The 17,320-nt window shown below is 30.0% G+C and overlaps 1 protein-coding gene across 1 annotated transcript in view; it reads left to right on the forward strand.

Annotated features, from left to right (window-relative positions):
* The window catches only part of LOC127278123 (phosphoribosylformylglycinamidine synthase), a 117,496-nt gene extending 101,316 nt beyond the window's left edge, over positions 1 to 16,180 (forward strand). The window contains exons 17-20 of the mRNA XM_051299677.1: positions 2,692 to 2,871; positions 12,160 to 12,324; positions 12,542 to 12,814; positions 15,912 to 16,180. Of these exons, the coding sequence (XP_051155634.1) occupies positions 2,692 to 2,871; positions 12,160 to 12,324; positions 12,542 to 12,814; positions 15,912 to 16,081 (788 nt within the window). The 3' untranslated portion in view covers positions 16,082 to 16,180. The remainder of the gene's footprint in view (positions 1 to 2,691; positions 2,872 to 12,159; positions 12,325 to 12,541; positions 12,815 to 15,911) is intronic.
* Positions 16,181 to 17,320: the final 1,140 nt, after the last annotated feature.

Raw genomic sequence — 17,320 nt, forward strand, 5'->3', positions numbered from 1 at the left:
AAATTCGGTTTCAGAGTTTAAAATACCTTAAATAACGTCAGTGTGATGTATATCTGTTATTTTTTATTTTAAGTTTTTTGTAAGTAAGTGTATAGACATATCTCATAGTGAGGGCCCACCTTACAAAGTACGTCTATACACGCACATCACAGTCAAGGAATTAAAGATAAAAAGTCATTTTTCTCAATTGACGTACTGATCGATTTTTTTCAAAAATTTTTCAAAATAACTATTTCCTTTTATGAAAATATTGAGCTTAGTTCGATCAATGGGCAGACAATTTTTACAAAATTTTCGAAATTTTTAAAAATATTTTTGGATTTTTTTATACTACCTATACTTTTATGTATTTTGATGGAAAATCATAGTGACGTAGTATAAAAAAAACCAACAATATTTTTAAAAATATTGTAAAAGTTCTTTTCCCACGATCGGACTAGGCTTAAAATTTTCGTAATAGGAAATAGTTTTTTTGAAAAAATTTTGAAAAAATCAATTAGTACGTTAATTCAGAAAAATGAGTTTTTATCTTTAAAACTTAAAATTTTAATAGTAGAGTAGAGTGGAGCGAGAACACCACTTTTTCAGTTTTCATTTTTCAAACTGTATCTCCGGTCCCCGAGCCGATAAAGACAAAAACCAAAAAAAGTTTGAAAGATAGCCTTATTGTCTACATTTTACTTCGTTAACGCAAATTCTGGTCTCTTCATTATTTCGAGCTACAGCCATTCTACGCTACCGTTGTAAGTAGTGATCTTTTTTTGAAGTAAAAATTAAAAAATTAATTAAAAATTTTATTGAATCGCACAAATTTGTTATATAAAATAAAATGTCTCATAAATAAAAATTAAAAATTGAATAAACCTAATAATAATATCGTGGTGGTGATCACGTCTTGTCTTTGTCATCTAACGCAAGAATTTAGCGCTTTTCTTTCTTCATCTATCACAATGAAATAGCATGAGAATGTCTTTGTTTAAAAACTTTTTTCTTCTTCTACCTAAGGAAAATAGCATAAGACCCTTTTCTTCTTAAAATTTAACGCAATCATTTTCTCTCTTCTGTCTATGAAAATAACATAAGAATGTCTTGCTCTTGCCTAATTTGCATATCTACTCATTTCATAGTAAGGAACACTACATTTCGAATGCCGTGTGACAAAAATTGTAATTCAAAATGACGAATTCAATATGAGTGAAAAATTTGAAAAAATGAAAATTTTTGTTTGAAACTGCATATAAAGGGGTTTTTTTTAGATCTCTGAACTCGAATTTGAAGTCAGAATTTCAAAATATCGGAACCAATATAAAGGACAAAATTTGCAAAAATTAATCATTTTTACTTAACCTACAAAACTTTCAAATTTATGCATTAAGATGCATGAATTTACAAAAATTTCCGAATTATAGAATTGCTACTTACCGACAATTATTTATCAATTTTGTCACTTTTTGATTTGAATTTCACTTATTCCCTCACTTTTTGAAATTCACAGGTATTTATGTAGGAATATTTTTATTTACTTTTCGTCGAGAATTGGCGATTCAAATAACTACACTAGAGCTACTTTTGAAGTAATATTGGCCTAACTCACTCTGTATGTAGCACTCAATGTATTAAGACAGTTTTTTTTGTATTCAATATAAATTATATATTTGGAAACTACTCATAAAGAGAGCTTTCGTGATTAGTTCTCTTTTCTGCAACACCGTCCGACACAATTTTTGACCCACAAAAAATTTAACATTTTCGGAAACTAGGACCCAAAAAAATAGCCGTATCTGGATGTTTTGCTAGATCAAGTCGTTTGTGGTTTTTAGGGGTGAAAACAGCCCTTAAATAAAAAGTGACAAAATATCTTTTAAAAATATTAATATTTTATAAAACTTGGTATCTGGGGGTTTTCGGGGTCACTGATTATTAATCTGATGTCAGATTTTCAAAATTCAAAATGGCGGATCCAATATGGCGATCAAATTTTTAAAAACTTATTAATTTTTTATTTTATATCCGCCATTTTGAATTTGGACAATTTAACATCAGATTCGTCATCAGCGACCCAAAAAACCCCTAGATATCAAGGTTTAAAAAAAATTTAATAACTTTTTAAAATTTTGACCGCCATATTGAATCCGCCATTTTGAATTTTAAAAATATGACAGATTAATAATAATCAGCGACCCCGAAAACCCCCAGTTACCAAGTTTTATAAAATATTAATAATTTTTAAAAGATATCTTGTCACTTTTTATTTAAGGGCTGTTTTCACCCCTAAAAACCACAAACGACTTGATCTAGCAAAACGGCCAGATACGGGTATTTTTTTGGGTCCTAGTTTCCGAAAATGTTAAATTTTTTTGTGGGTCAAAAAAAAAGTTGAATTTTGTCTGACGGTGCAATATATTTAAATTTAAATCATTTTGTTTTGCAAACTTTCCCTTGTAATGTTCATTGTTACATTATATTCTGAGCATGTTTTAAAATATTTTTAATTCTATACGACGTTTCGAAATGTAAAAAATACGTTTTTTAATTTTATGTGTAATTTTATTTTACTAAATACATAATACAGACAAAAAAAATAATTTTCTTTGTGAAATGTTAATAATATTATTATCTGTTTAATAAAAAGATTGAACATACAAATTCGTGTGGAATAAAAATAATTTTAACAAAATTATATTTTTCTAGATAAAATCAAAGTTGCTGTAATACGAGAAGAAGGCATAAATGGAGATAGAGAAATGGCTGCTTCATTATTGCAAGCTGGCTTTGAAGTATGGGATATTACAATGCAAGATCTTTTACAAAATCATATAACTTTGGAAAGTTTTAGGGGAATTATCTTCCCTGGTGGTTTCAGCTATGCAGGTAACTAAAAGTTTAAAAAAATTATGAATAATAATTCAATTGTATTTCATAATATTAACATAATATGTTTTAATATAATAGAAGCTATCAATTTCTCCGTGTCAATACACAGACTTTTCTTTACTGTTTAAACAGTAAAACTGTCCTTAACAGAAAAAGTGTTTATAAGATAATTTCTAAAATTATTATCAAAGAGTTCAGAAAAAACAGGCAGCATGGTGAGATACTATACCGAGTGATAAATTCTATTATAATGTATTTTAAGTATTTTCAAGCTGATATACTTGAAAAAAATTTCTTGCAAAATTATTGTATTCCTATTAGGGGTCATCCATAAAGCATGTGATACTTTAGGGGGTAGGGGGGGGGTCAGCAAAATATCACACTCCATATTAATCGGTATTGAAAAAAGCATCACAAGGGGGAGAGGGGGTGTTAAAATTCTAAAAAAATGTATCACATGCTTTATGGATGACCCCTTATATTCTATGTGAGATTTTGTAAATTAATTTGTACCTAATTTTTTCCTGTACAACATCCTGTATAAAATGTTTTACACCTAAATAATTAGTAACGGATCATGAAGAATCTCACTTATAATTTCTAGGCGAGATATATATAAACGGCAAATACTCAGCGATCACGGGATGAACAATTAAACTTCATAGGTGAAGATCCCTGGGATCTAGCTATCGCAACCCTTTCCGTTGCCATTCTTTCTGGTTTATTTATTCTTCGTTCATACGAGAGTCTTCTTGGACTCCTCAAGGGACATTCTAAAGAATCCACATCCTCTGCTGCCTGCGATGTTGCTAATGTTCGTTTTATTGTCATACTTTTCTCTACATAAGAAGTAGCTTGGGCTCCTACTGAAGTTTGCAAACTTATGATCGACTTCACCGGACTTGAAGAACGCAGTCGATCTGTCCGCTGCCTTAAAAACTCTTCCTATGTAGCCGTACGCCATACACAGAACAACCGTCATTCTTCTTTTTATTGGGTACACATAAAGCCAATTCTTATGCGTCCCACTTTCTCCAGACTGTACCCCTCCTCTAGGTTGGTGACTACAACTGCGAGCTTCATTCCTCGTCGGTTGGATCCTAGGACCGTCAATCCCCTGCTTCCTGGCTTTTGGAGCACTTCCTACAATGCCTGTTAGATATCTTCTTTCTGGATAAGGCAATCCAGGTCGCGGATTTCCACTGTGACTTGACTATTCACGTTCTACACCTTACACATGCTTTCAACCGCTTTAGTGGCCTCAGCCGTGAATGCTTCCTTTAGTGGAGTCTCTTCCGATTTTGATCAGATCTCCCCTTCTTGTAGGCCTTTAAAGTGTGGCTGACGTCCGGATTCACTTCCCTCCGAATTTTGCTCAATACGTCTGCATACGTTGTTCTTGTTGCGACTCGGATCACCAATATAGATTCACTCGTCGCTTTCTTTTTACTGGTTTGCTTAGGATTCGTTATTACCGTCACCTTCGCAATCTTTTTGACAAGAGGTTTCTCCTCTTGCTTTCTTTTATTAGCCTCCGTGTCAATCCTTTCCAGACTGCCAGAGCTTTTGCTTCGTATCTGCGCCTCTTTGACTGCGCGCCGAAATCGCTTGTCATGGATTTGTTCTCTTTTCCTGTTTCTTGGTTCACTTCCGCATTATCTATAGCACCATCAAGGTTACTATCTCCATTATCTGCTAGAACATGCTTTGTCTTCGCCTTACTGACAAGATCCTGAAGAGTCTTAAGTCTATCCTTAATAGTCATGTTGATATTTTTCGGGACTTCGCAAGACTTTACCATCTTGGCGATCTGCTCTTCATTCCTCTAAAGACACTCAGCTTCCGCTTGCCTAAGCTTTAAACAGATCTCGCGTTCTTCTTCAATTGTCTCATTGTCTAGGTCAGACGGAATCAAACTTCTTTCGCTACTGACACTCGAAACCCTTAAAGAACTTTAAGAAACTGGGTGTCCACATGGCCTTCCCTGCTCCGTAAGCATCTTTATTTCTTTCCTTTTTATATCTGTTTCTCCTTATCTTACATCTTGGTTTTTGAATGTCCTTTAGTGAAAAGCCCCACCACCACGACAAAGTTTACCAAGAATTTTCAAGTCTTTTGGTACCGAACAACTATTGGCAGCGACATGCGATTATATTTCGATATCTTGATAGTGCGGAGATCAGTTTCAATCTCGTCAGAAAAGCTAAAACTTGATTCCACAGACTAATTTCGTTTTAAAATATTTTTCGATGTATAAAAAAACCATAATAGTTAAGAACCAGTGTTGGGTAAGTTACTTTCTTTTAAGTAACTCGTTACATTTAAGTTACTTAATGAAAAAAAGTAACTAGTTACTATTACAGTTACTTTTATAAAAAAGTAAATCGTTACAGTTACAGTTACTTACAAAGTAACTTAAGTTACATTTCAAGTTACTGAAAAATTATTTTAAAATTTGTCTTATCGAAATTCAATTTTTTCATCAAATGGGAATCAAATTAAAATGTGAAATATAATTGTAATACATGTATTTATTCAAGTTCTTCACATAGATTTGCATTGATTTTAATAAAAGCATCATCTATTCTTTCCCTTAAAGTTTTACGTATAAACATTTTTAAATTTCCTGGTAATCCAAGTAACACTAGGTCTTTAAAAGATGATTTTTCTACAACATTTCTATTACATAATCCATAATTTTTTTATCCAATATTTTTTGAGTAACTAGCATTGAATCGGAAGTCCAGTTTTCCAAAAGAGTTTGCTTCTCATTTGACTGTGATGAAGAATCTGAGAATTGTTCTTCGAATTTTATCTTTTTTTTCTTTCGCTATAGCTGCTTCCCTATTGAAAATCGTCACATGGGATCCTATATATGATTCCATATAGGTTCCTTTATAAAAACCGTTATGAAATCCTAGGTCGACATAGGAATCCACATAGAATTCCATGTAAAATCATATATGAAATTCGGACACGATTTGGTGTATGATTTGATGTAGGAATTTATGATATTGTTTCTACATTTTAAATCTATGTGAATTCCTACATTATTTCCTATAATTTTTCTCGCATATTATTTTTGTCAATTTCCTTCATAATCAACTCACATCAAATCTTATAAAAAATATCATATAAAATTCTAAAGATTTCCTTATATGAAATCTAACATACAAGTTTTAATATAGGAAACCATATGGGATTTCATGTGCATTCTTACATATGATTCCACATGGATTTGAACATAGGAAATCACATGGGATTTCATGTTGGCTGCTTTATGCAGAAGGCAGTTAACAAAAATTAAATAATATTACTGCAATTTATCTGAAAAGAAAAAAATTTGTGCTTTGCAATACACCTTCTGAGTTAAATTCTCAGCTTATATAGTATTTAATAATGATCTCAACTGTGAGAAAAAAAATTATCACCATCTGGCGGCGTAAGAGTGGAATTATGATTTACATTTACATTTCCTATGTAGGAATCCATGTGAGAACATATATAGGATCTTATGTAAGATACTACATATACGATTTTACATAGATTCCTACATACATGATGGAATCCATGTAGAATCTTAAATAATATCTTACATAAGATCCTGCATATGTTCTCACATGGATTCCTACATAGGAAATGTAAATGTGAATCATAATTCCACTCTTACGCCACCAGATGGTGAAAATTTTTTTTTCTCACAGTTGAGATCATTATTGAATACTATATCAGCTGAGACTTTAAATCAGAAGGTGTATTGCAAAGCACAATTTTTTTTCTTTTCAGATGAATTGCAGTAATATTATTTAATTTTTAATTAATTTTTATTAACTGCCTTCTGTATAAAACAGTCAACTGAAATTTATCACATGAAATCCTATATTGTTTCCTATATATTAATCAATGTGATTACCTATGTTCAAATCAATGTGAAATCATATGTAAAAATGCACATGAAATCCCATATGGTTTCCTATATTAAAACTTGTATGTTAGATTTCATATAAGGAAATCTTTAGAATTTTATATGATATTTTTTATAAGATTTGATGTGAGTTGATTATGAAGGGAATTGACAAAAATAATATGCGAGAAAAATTATAGGAAATAATGTAGGAATTCGCATAGATTTCAATGTAGAAACAATATCATAAATTCCTACATCAAATCATACACCAAATCGTGTCCGAATTTCATATATGATTTTACATGGAATTCTATGTGGATTCCTATGTCGACCTAGGATTTCATAACGGTTTTTATAAAGGAACCTATATGGAATCATATATAGGATCCCATGTGGGGATTTTCAATAGGGTTCTAATTCTTTAATGCATCGATGTTTAACCTATCCAAGTATTTATTTATAAAAATTTAAAAACTATTATCATTATTAGAAAATTAGTTTTTATAATCATGGATTTTGTTTGCCATTTTAAGAATTAATTTACAAATCAATTAATAAGGTACAATTTCGACACGGGGTTGCTAAAAATGATTTTTATAAACTCTTAAATAAAAGTCTATATATAAAACTGCCGAATACAAATAAATTAATTAATTAAAATCTTATTTTAAAAAAACTTGTACACTGTTTAAATTATGCAGGTAAATCCCCTATATTGCAACAGTAAACCAAACGAATACGATACGTCCGTGAAGCTGGCCGGAACATACCATAATATGAAAATATTCACTTCATGAGAATTAAGGGCTCATTAAGGGCTAATTAGGGCTGTGTGTCTTGAATTTTGGGCTTTTGATTTATTTAAGGAAAATGACACCCGACTAACTTCATATTGAAGCTGGCCGGAAATACGCATAGCTTCTATATTACTGCTCCAATTAACTTCTAAGTGGCAGAAACATTTAGGGCTCATTAAACCCTTTAAGAATACTTTATATTATTAGTTGAAAAGTTTCAGTTTTTTAAAAAAAGTCGTGGTTCCGGCCTGCTTCACGTTGAAGCTGGCCGGAAACACGCATAACTTCTATGGCACTGCTCCTATTAACTTCTAAGTGGTTAAAAGAATTTAGGGCTCATTCAGGATTACTAAAAAAAATCCAATAATCATAACTTTTAAAGTAAGTTAGGATAAATAGTAGGGGTGTGCAAAAAGCTCAAATGACCGAGCCGAGCCAAAAATTTTTCGAGCCGAGCCCGAGCTTGGCTTGAAGTATCATATCGAGTACTCGAATTTTTACAGTCATGTTATCCGTAGATAATAACCTTGTATAAATTAATTCGATGCCCCCGTCGATAAAATGTTTATTAATGCTATCTATTTAAACATTCATTTTTTCGACAATAATTTCAAAGAAGAAAAGGTAATCAGAATGAAATTGACATGACATTTAAAGAAATTAATGTTTCAATAGAAAATTGTAAATTTATTCAATTTTTAAATGTTAATTTGTATTCGATTGTACTTTTTTCTCGAAAAATGCCTAACTTTTTACTTAATGAAAAATAATATTTTGAAGCAAAATTTTGTGTTAATTAGACTAGAGATCCATGTGTCTTTTATTAAAATTCCATTTTCTTCATATTTTGTCAAGAATTATTTTATGTTTTGTAAGAAAACTGGTGAGAATATTAATACATGTATCAATTGAAGTTGGCTGGTTCTACATGTATTTTCGAAATTTTCCTATGCATTATTTTTAATCTGGGCCTAGAAGATTTTCAATATTACGTATGTTATTAGTCAGTGTTATAATGAAACTTTCAATTCAAGAGAACACATCAGGTGGAGAATTGCACCCAACAAGGTTAGAGTTAGGCTATGTCTACAAAAAGCTCTTTTTATGTCCTTATGTTGAACATAAAAACACAATAAATTTCATTATATTATTATATTGTTTTCAACATAAGGGTATAGAAACAGCATTTTGTGAAAATAGCCTTAGGCAGTTGCCAAAGAACTAAAAAATTTCATTCAGTATGCTTAAGTAGTTGACATAAAAATGTCGCATTTAAAAAACAATGGAATCCATTCATGTTATGTTCATAATAGTGGACAAATATGTCTTGGGCAATGGATAGCTTCTGTTGTAGAGGTTTGCATTATAGAGCCCTGCAGAGGCTATTGGGAAGTCCGTTACTACAAATCGCTCTCTGGTGATATTATTTGTAACTACTAAAATTAGGATAATTGCCAACATCCATCAATCAGAAATACTTTTAACTATTGTAACGAGGTTTTTGAATTTATAATTAAATAAATTTGGCATCTAACCCGCCAATTCAAAAGATACTTTTTACTAACAAATCTCACAAGGGGATCCTCCAAGACACAAACATCTTTTGCCGGACGTTGAGGCAGGCCAACACTAACCACTTACCTTGAGGACGCTCAGCTGACTCAAACCGACGCCGCTTCTCAAGTTGTAGAAAGAAATCCGCAAAGGAGAAAACACTTAGTTAAAACACTCCAAATTAACACTAATAAAACTATTTATTAAATTGCTAAAATTACAATAAAAGATATTATAAAATAGATATAAAAAATATAATTGGAACGAAAGCGCATCCGCTCTCTAACGATCGAGTAATTGAACTGCTGATAGATCCCCCTGCCGGTCCTTGGATCTCCACCTATGGTTCGATCTCTCTCACTCCTATGGACAATCCTAGCCTACGAAAATGACATTCGGCCCTATTCGCCGCCCCCCGTGAAAGTTCGTACGTCACGCCTGCGCAAATCAGTCCCTTGACAGATTTCGCGAAAGCAACTGAATTAGACTGCCACATAGAAAAGCAAGACCAAAAACCGACTAACGAATGCTTCGTTACACTATGGTGGTGAAAAATGGAACTACTAATTGTAGGATAAATGATTAAGCCACGCCCCCAGCGAACATACCAATGCATTTCTCAAGGCTTGAGCAGGATATCGTCGTAAACGCAATTGCAAACGTAAACAGAAGAATGAGTTGGAGAAGGATAGGTATATTGTTTATCCTTCTCTAACTCATTCCTCCGTTTATGATTACGATCTGTGTTATGCAATTCTCTTGAATTCGACAAAGCTGTATTCAACTTTCAAACTCTCTATTCGTCCCAATTCAATGGACAAACTTTTGAGATTTAATCTTTTCAATTCGTCGGGGCTTCACTGAATCTTGCTTAGCGATAAATATGAATTGAATCTTGCCAAAAAAGTTAATTCATTTTAATACATCTAAATTAGTTTTTTCTCAGAAGGGAGAAAAACAATAATAATTAATAATAATGTTACAATATTAGTTTGGTTATTAATTATTTAATAATGATTTAATTTTTAATTTAAAGTTAAATATTTATTTCAAGTATGGTGAATTGCAAAATTAGGAAAAACTCCATTATGTAAAAAGTTAGTAAACAGCAATTGTCCTTTATTTAAAAATTGTTTGAACAAATAAGTTTATTTTAAATCTAAATCAGTGTGTAAATAAAGTTTGGTAAATTGCAAAATTTGTGAAAACTACTTCTTCCGTGGTAAAATCCTTAATACGTTTGTAAATAAGAATAATATTTATTTATACAAATGATAAAGTTATTATCATAACTTAAATTGTTTTGTGACAAAAAATACTTATTTTGATTAAGTTAAAGATTAAGTAAAAAAATGTACTGTTTCTGATTTTTTTGCAATACCTATATTAAGTAGAAAATATTTACTTCACCCCGAACAATTGACAGTGGTCTCGTACGTACATGAATGTTTATAGTAACTTCAATTTTCAATTAGATTGATGCAAAAAGTTACAAGATTCCCAGTAAAAAAAAGTATTGAATAGAGTCCTTTTTTTAATTAATTTCAGAAGACCATACTCTTACGTATTTGTCCTGTACCCCCACTACCGAAGTTGTACCTCCTGTTTCTAGACTTGTATTTCTCTTAGAAATTTAATAGTGAGAAATATCTCAAACCAGATTAATTTTCTTGTAAAGCATTTCGAATTTCGAAAATTTATTTATATGTCACGTTTACGGCAAATTATAATTGCCAATAAAACGTTATTTAAATACAAAATTTTACATTAAATTCACATGCAACACACTTTACCATCACTGAGTGCACTGCTGTATACGTACATGAACATTGCTTATAATAAAACAATTAAAATTACATCATTTTCTGTTGAAGAAGCGGCGGGTATCATAATATCGGTTACGATAGAAACCTTAAAATACATAAAAATCTTTATTGAAGAAATTTCTTATAAAATGGTAGTGCTCTGAATAAGAAATTGCGTTTTTTTAGTAATCCTGAATGAGCCCTAAATTTTTTAACCACTTAGAAGTTAATAGGAGCAGTGCAATAGAAGTTATGCGTGTTTCCGGCCAGCTTCAACGTGAAGCAGGCCGGAACCACGACTTTTTTTAAAAAACTGAAACTTTTCAACTAATAATATAGAGTATTCTTAAAGGGCTTAATGAGCCCTAAATGTTTCTGCCACTTAGAAGTTAATTGGAGCAGTAATATAGAAGCTATGCGTATTTCCGGCCAGCTTCAATATGAAGTTAGTCGGGTGTCATTTTCCTTAAATAAATCAAAAGCCCAAAATTCAAGACACACAGCCCTAATTAGCCCTTAATTCTCATGAAGTGAATATTTTCATATTACGGTATGTTTCGGCCAGCTTCACGGACGTGAATAGATGGAACACGAGCACATGAAAAACAGAATGTAAACACTCGGTACAATGCGAAGCATGCGAGCGCAGAGGCCATGTTCTTTTGCTATCACTTTGCGCGCTTTTTTTGAAATACGAAATTATTAAGTTTTTAAAGCAATAAAAAAGTGCAAAGAAAGTAACGAAATAACTTAAAATTAAAAGTTACTATTAAAATAGTAACTAAGTTACGTTACAAGTTACTTTTAAAAAAAGTAACTTAGTTACGTTATAAGTTACAAGTAAAGTAACTTTTTCAGTAACTTAGTTTCTAATAACTAGTTACTACCCAACACTGTTAAGAACATATAAATTTTCACAAAATACTATAATATTTTTTTGTAAAACTTTACATGCGATATAAACATTAATTCCAATCAAACTCCATAGTATAACAGAATATAATTAGGGCTTTACTTCTTATATAGAGAATTTATTTTACATAGTTTAAAGAATTTTAACTTAAATCATATCTTCGTTGAAGACGTGGTTTTTCACATAACTAAACAAAACTTTGGCTGTTTCTTGCTAGTACAATATTTATCGTTACAGGCTTGATTAATAGTCTCTTAATGCAAACAAGAAAAAAAATATTATTTTAAATTTATTTTTTTTTCCTTCCAGACGTTTTAGGGTCAGCGAAGGGATGGGCAGCCAGTCTACTTTTTAATTCAAAATTACGAGATCAGCTTAAGATTTTTAGGCAACGCAAGAACACTTTCAGTTTCGGTGTTTGCAATGGTTGTCAATTAATGAGTTTATTAGGCTTCTTTGACGAATCAGAAGAAGGTAAGAATTAATGTTTAATAGACTTTGAAGTGTTTAGAAAAATTAAAGAAACGTAATTCGGTTAGTTAAAAAATAATTATCTAATTAGGTTTTTCGCAAATTTTTAGATTTTTTTTAAAGTTACTAATAGAAGGTAGAAAATAGTTTCATGGAAAATAATAAAAAATGTTTATCTTATAAATAGAAAAATAAGTAGAATATATGTACAATTTAATAGGTAAACCAGGAATATTCCTTGATCAAAATAAATCCGAAAGATTTGAATGTCGATGGAGCACTGTTAAAATCGAAAAATCAACTTCAATTATGCTGAAGGATATGGAGGGAACACAGTTTGGAATTTGGGTAGCTCATGGAGAAGGAAGATTTACATTCCGAGATGATGCAATTTTAAACAAACTTAAAAAGAACAGTTGTCTTCCAATTAAATACGTTGACGAGGAAGGAAAACCCACTGAAAGATATCCATTAAATCCTAATGGTAGTATAGGTAAGCATGTATTTAAGGGAGCTTATACAGTTGAAAGAACAAAAAATTAAAGGTTTTTCTCAAATATTTTATATAAAAGCAAGTAAAGTAATTCATTTAGTAACTTATTTTGTCTGACAGTAAGTAGGAATGTGCTGCAAATTAAAGTTAAGCGAGCTTATACAAAAAAATATTTTTAAACAATTTTATAAAATCAGCAAACTAATTTTGAAGTATATTTACGTAATTACGAGTCATAAATGCAAAGAATTTAGGATAAATATCGTAAAATTAATGAGATATTGGCAAAAGAAAATTGTTATACCAGCCCTGAATATTTCATTGAAAGACTCGAAATATTTCAATGAAAGGTCAATGAAATTTTGATGCAAGCAATGAAATGTCCGCCTATAAGAAATATTGCAGTTCCGATTGTAATAAAAATTTCAGCGAAATGTTCAAGAAATGTGAGAATAAAAAATTACTGACATATTATTTTTTAATATTTGCAAAATATAAAAATGAAATATGTTACAAATTTTTAAGTGAAATATTTTGAAAAGATTATTTATTAAAATTCTAGAAATATCGAAAGGAAATATTTCTAAATTGTTAAAAATACATATTTAGGCAATATCATCCGGATATATTTGTGAAAAATAAAAAAAATGAATTACAGAAATAAATTGCGGTAGAGATTGTGAAAATATGTGACAAAATTAGTTGACCGATAGTAAACCTTTGTAAAAGAAAAATTTTTTCGATAATATCAATTCATATGTACCGCTTGTCTTTTGCAATTTTAGACAAATTAAATTTTAAACATTTGAATACTCTGAAAAATAGAAATGTTATCAAATGACAATTCTGCGAAAAAAATTTTTTCTTCAATTATAATTATGCAGTAAATTAAGAATTGAATTAAAAAGTTACGAATATTGAAAGTCCAGTCAAGTAAAATTTGTAACAAATTGACTTTTATAGTATATCCTTGCGTACCTGAGCGGATCTTATTTATTTTAAGTATTCTATTTTTTTTTATACTTACTGTTCATATATATTAATCATGTTTCGCTTGTTGCATCTTACGTGTAATAATTTCTTTATAATAAATATATTGTCACTATTTCACTAAATACACAAATTTTGTCACATATTTTCACAATCACTACCGCAATTTATTTCTGTAATTCATTTTTTTTATTTTTCACAAATATATATTTTAAAGTTTGACCAATTCTAAGAAACTAACACCTGGCCGGTTTGCCCCAGTCTCCCCTACTTTTTAAAAATTTTAAATTAATATAATTTCAATTTGACGAAATTAATGTCTAGAAAAATTGATAAAAAAGAGCTACACTCTAAATCTGAATCACTGAAAATTCCACTGAATTCAAATCAGTGGCTCAGTTTTCTTCAATTCACCAGTGGAATTTCACTGGGAATCAGTAAAAATCACTGATGACAGTGAAATTCCACTGGTGAATTAAAGAAAACTGAGCCACTGATTTGAATTCAGTGGAATTTTCAGTGATTCAGATTTAGAGTGTAAGTAGAATTTTTCTTGAATGAGAATTCTTTTAAATAAGAATTAGTTGGAATTGAAATTTTCTTTAAAAAAACTTTGTTAATTAAGAATTTTTTTAAATAGAAATTCTGTTAATTGTGAATTTATTCAATGACAATTTTGTTAAGTAAACATTTTGATAAATCGAAATTTACTAAAATAACAATTCTGTTAAAAAAATTTTTCTTTATGCAATTTTTCTTGACATAAATTCCGTTAAATTGAAATTGTATTAATTTAAAATTCGATGTACTAGAAAATTTGCTTTATATAATTTTACTAAATAAAAATTTGATAATTTAAGATTTGACGCCGTCAAAATCAATTTTGTATCAAAATAAATTTTAATTGATAAAAATAAAAATTTTTTAGTGTAATTCAGGTCAGGGAAAAGTCAGTGAAAAGTCAGGGAATTTTTTTACTAGCAGTTAGTTTTTAGACACCCTGGTAACATTTGATCAATATTAGGTAATTTTATCAAATCATATGTTTATATATATTATTTATCTCTTGTACAAGACATGGTTTGAATATCTGAAATTACTTAAATAGGGTCAGCCGGGGTAAATCCGAACGCTAATTATTTCAGCTTAATTAAAATTTAAAAAATTAAGTTAGACATGAGAATTTTTACCTCAGATCCTCTTGAAGAGATTCTAAGTATTATCCCATTTTTCGTTTGTTAATTATCAACAGCATAAACAAAGATAACGAGTATTGCAAACAAGATTGAAAATCAAAGATGACACTCTTTTAGTATTTTGTCTCGTATTTGAAGAAAAAGATGCTAAAAATTCATTTTATTATTTATAATTGTTTGTTATGAATACTAGAACAGAAACTATTTTTGATTTTTGCCTTCTGTAAAATTTTATTAATAATATCAGACGGTTCGTATTTACCCCAGAAAATTGGAAAACTGGGGTAAATCCGAACGGTATTTTCAATAATTTTTTCTTATTTGATTACACTATTATTTTAACATTATAAAAGTACATAGAAAAAAGTTTTTCTTTCTATACGTATCCTCGTTAGTAATTAATAAGCAGAAACTTAATCTCTGTTCTCTCGAAGGAGTGTTCCACTTTTTTTGCTTTTCAGGATCTTAATAAAATTTGGTATTCTAGGGTTTTTGGGGTCGCTGATTACCAATTTGAAGTCAGTTTTTCAAAAATTCAAAATGGCGGATCCAATATGGCGGACGAGATTTAAAAAATTCATTGGATTCGCTCGAAAATTGTTACTCGGGGGGTTTCAGGGTCGCTGATTGTAATTTATCAAAAAAATTTGCTACCCCATAAAATTGTACTATGGAAGTAAAGTAACAACTTCATACACCAGAATACCGGAAGTATTGTCTTTTAAAAGAAAAAACTTATGTTATCGTTGAAACTTACTAAAAGCGTTCGGATTTACCCCGGCTGACTCTATTCTTTTAATCATGAAAATATCTTAAATTTTTTTTGAGTGAAATTCACAATAACACTGTAAATTACATACATACCTTTGATAGATTGAAAAAAGTAAATAAATTTAAAATTTAATCTTCAGACGGAATTGCTGCTGTATGCTCAGTTGACGGAAGACATTTGGCAATGATGCCTCATCCGGAAAGATGTACTTTATCATGGCAATTACCATGGGTTTCGGCAGATTGGAATTCTAAATACTCTCCATGGCATAAAATTTTTGTAAATGCATACGAATGGTGTACATCTTAATAATTGACCGTAAATTTTTTACAAAAATGTAATAAATTTAAAAATTGTAAAATGATTTATAATTTTGTTAAAATAAAGGATATGTCTAAAATTTTAAAACGCCCTTAAAATTTTATATTAATTTATTTAAAATATATTTTATCTCAATACATTTGTACCAAATTTAAAGGTTATACTAAAATGGAAATAGAAAATTTAGAGATCTTCAATTTAGCGAGTGTATTACGTGTAATTACATTTATAACAGATTACAAATGTAAAAGAATTTCTTTACATACATCAAAAATTATTATTCTGTTCATTCATCCATTCATTTAAAACTAAAATATATCTTTTTTTTTAAATAATTAATAAAGACAAACAAATATTTATCTCTATTGGGCACACACCAGCACGTTTCATTAAAAATGAACTCGCCTTTGACGAACTGATGGCTTACAGTGAAAAAAAATGTTAATTTTTGTGTCAAAATCGTAAAACTTTTGAAAGAATTTATATAATTTGATGAAAAAAAAAATTGGATATTAAAGCTGTGACTACAGATTAAAGAAAAAATATAGAGAAATTCTGGCATTAATTGATGCCAGAATGGACGGATGAACAGAATAATCATTTTTGAAAATTTGCGCAATTTCTAATTAATGCTTTTTACAAGTTGGGTTTGTGAACTCTGGTCTCTTTTCTTAAAATTTTTCATAGAAAAGATTGTAAATGCCAAGATTTAGGCCTGGATGCTGCTGAACAGTTGTAAAAACTTACCGGGTAAGGAGATCGTTTTCTAATCAATTTTTAATACCTATTTCTTAATTACTTTTATTCAATTTAGAGTTCCATTTTTGTTAAATTATTATTACATTCTCATCATAATGAAAATCAATTTTTAAGAATATTTTTTATAATTATTCTAGTTCAATTTTTCTTCATGTTTTTGAGTTGTATTTTGCTTCCTCATTGTGTAAAGAAAAAAATTTGCTTCCTCATGGAGGAAGCTATGAATTTCTCTGATTCAATTAAGGGGGAAGTCTACTGTTAAATTTTCAAAAAATCAATTTTTTGTTTATTGGCTTAAAAACTACTTTGAACCCTCTAAATTAAGGTAGAATAGGTGTTAAAGCTGGTCGAATTTTTTTTCATTGAAATTTCGACTTTTTACCGAAGCGCTCCGAAAGGCGTATTTGCGGCAAATTACTATCTGCTCGGCGGGTACAGCATAGTGGCTTGCAATTCAATTTAAAAAAT

Source organism: Leptopilina boulardi, unplaced genomic scaffold (genome assembly GCF_019393585.1).
Source record: "Leptopilina boulardi isolate dan_hultmark-lab unplaced genomic scaffold, ZJU_Lbou_2.1 LbouV2_195, whole genome shotgun sequence".
NCBI lineage: Eukaryota > Metazoa > Arthropoda > Insecta > Hymenoptera > Figitidae > Leptopilina > Leptopilina boulardi.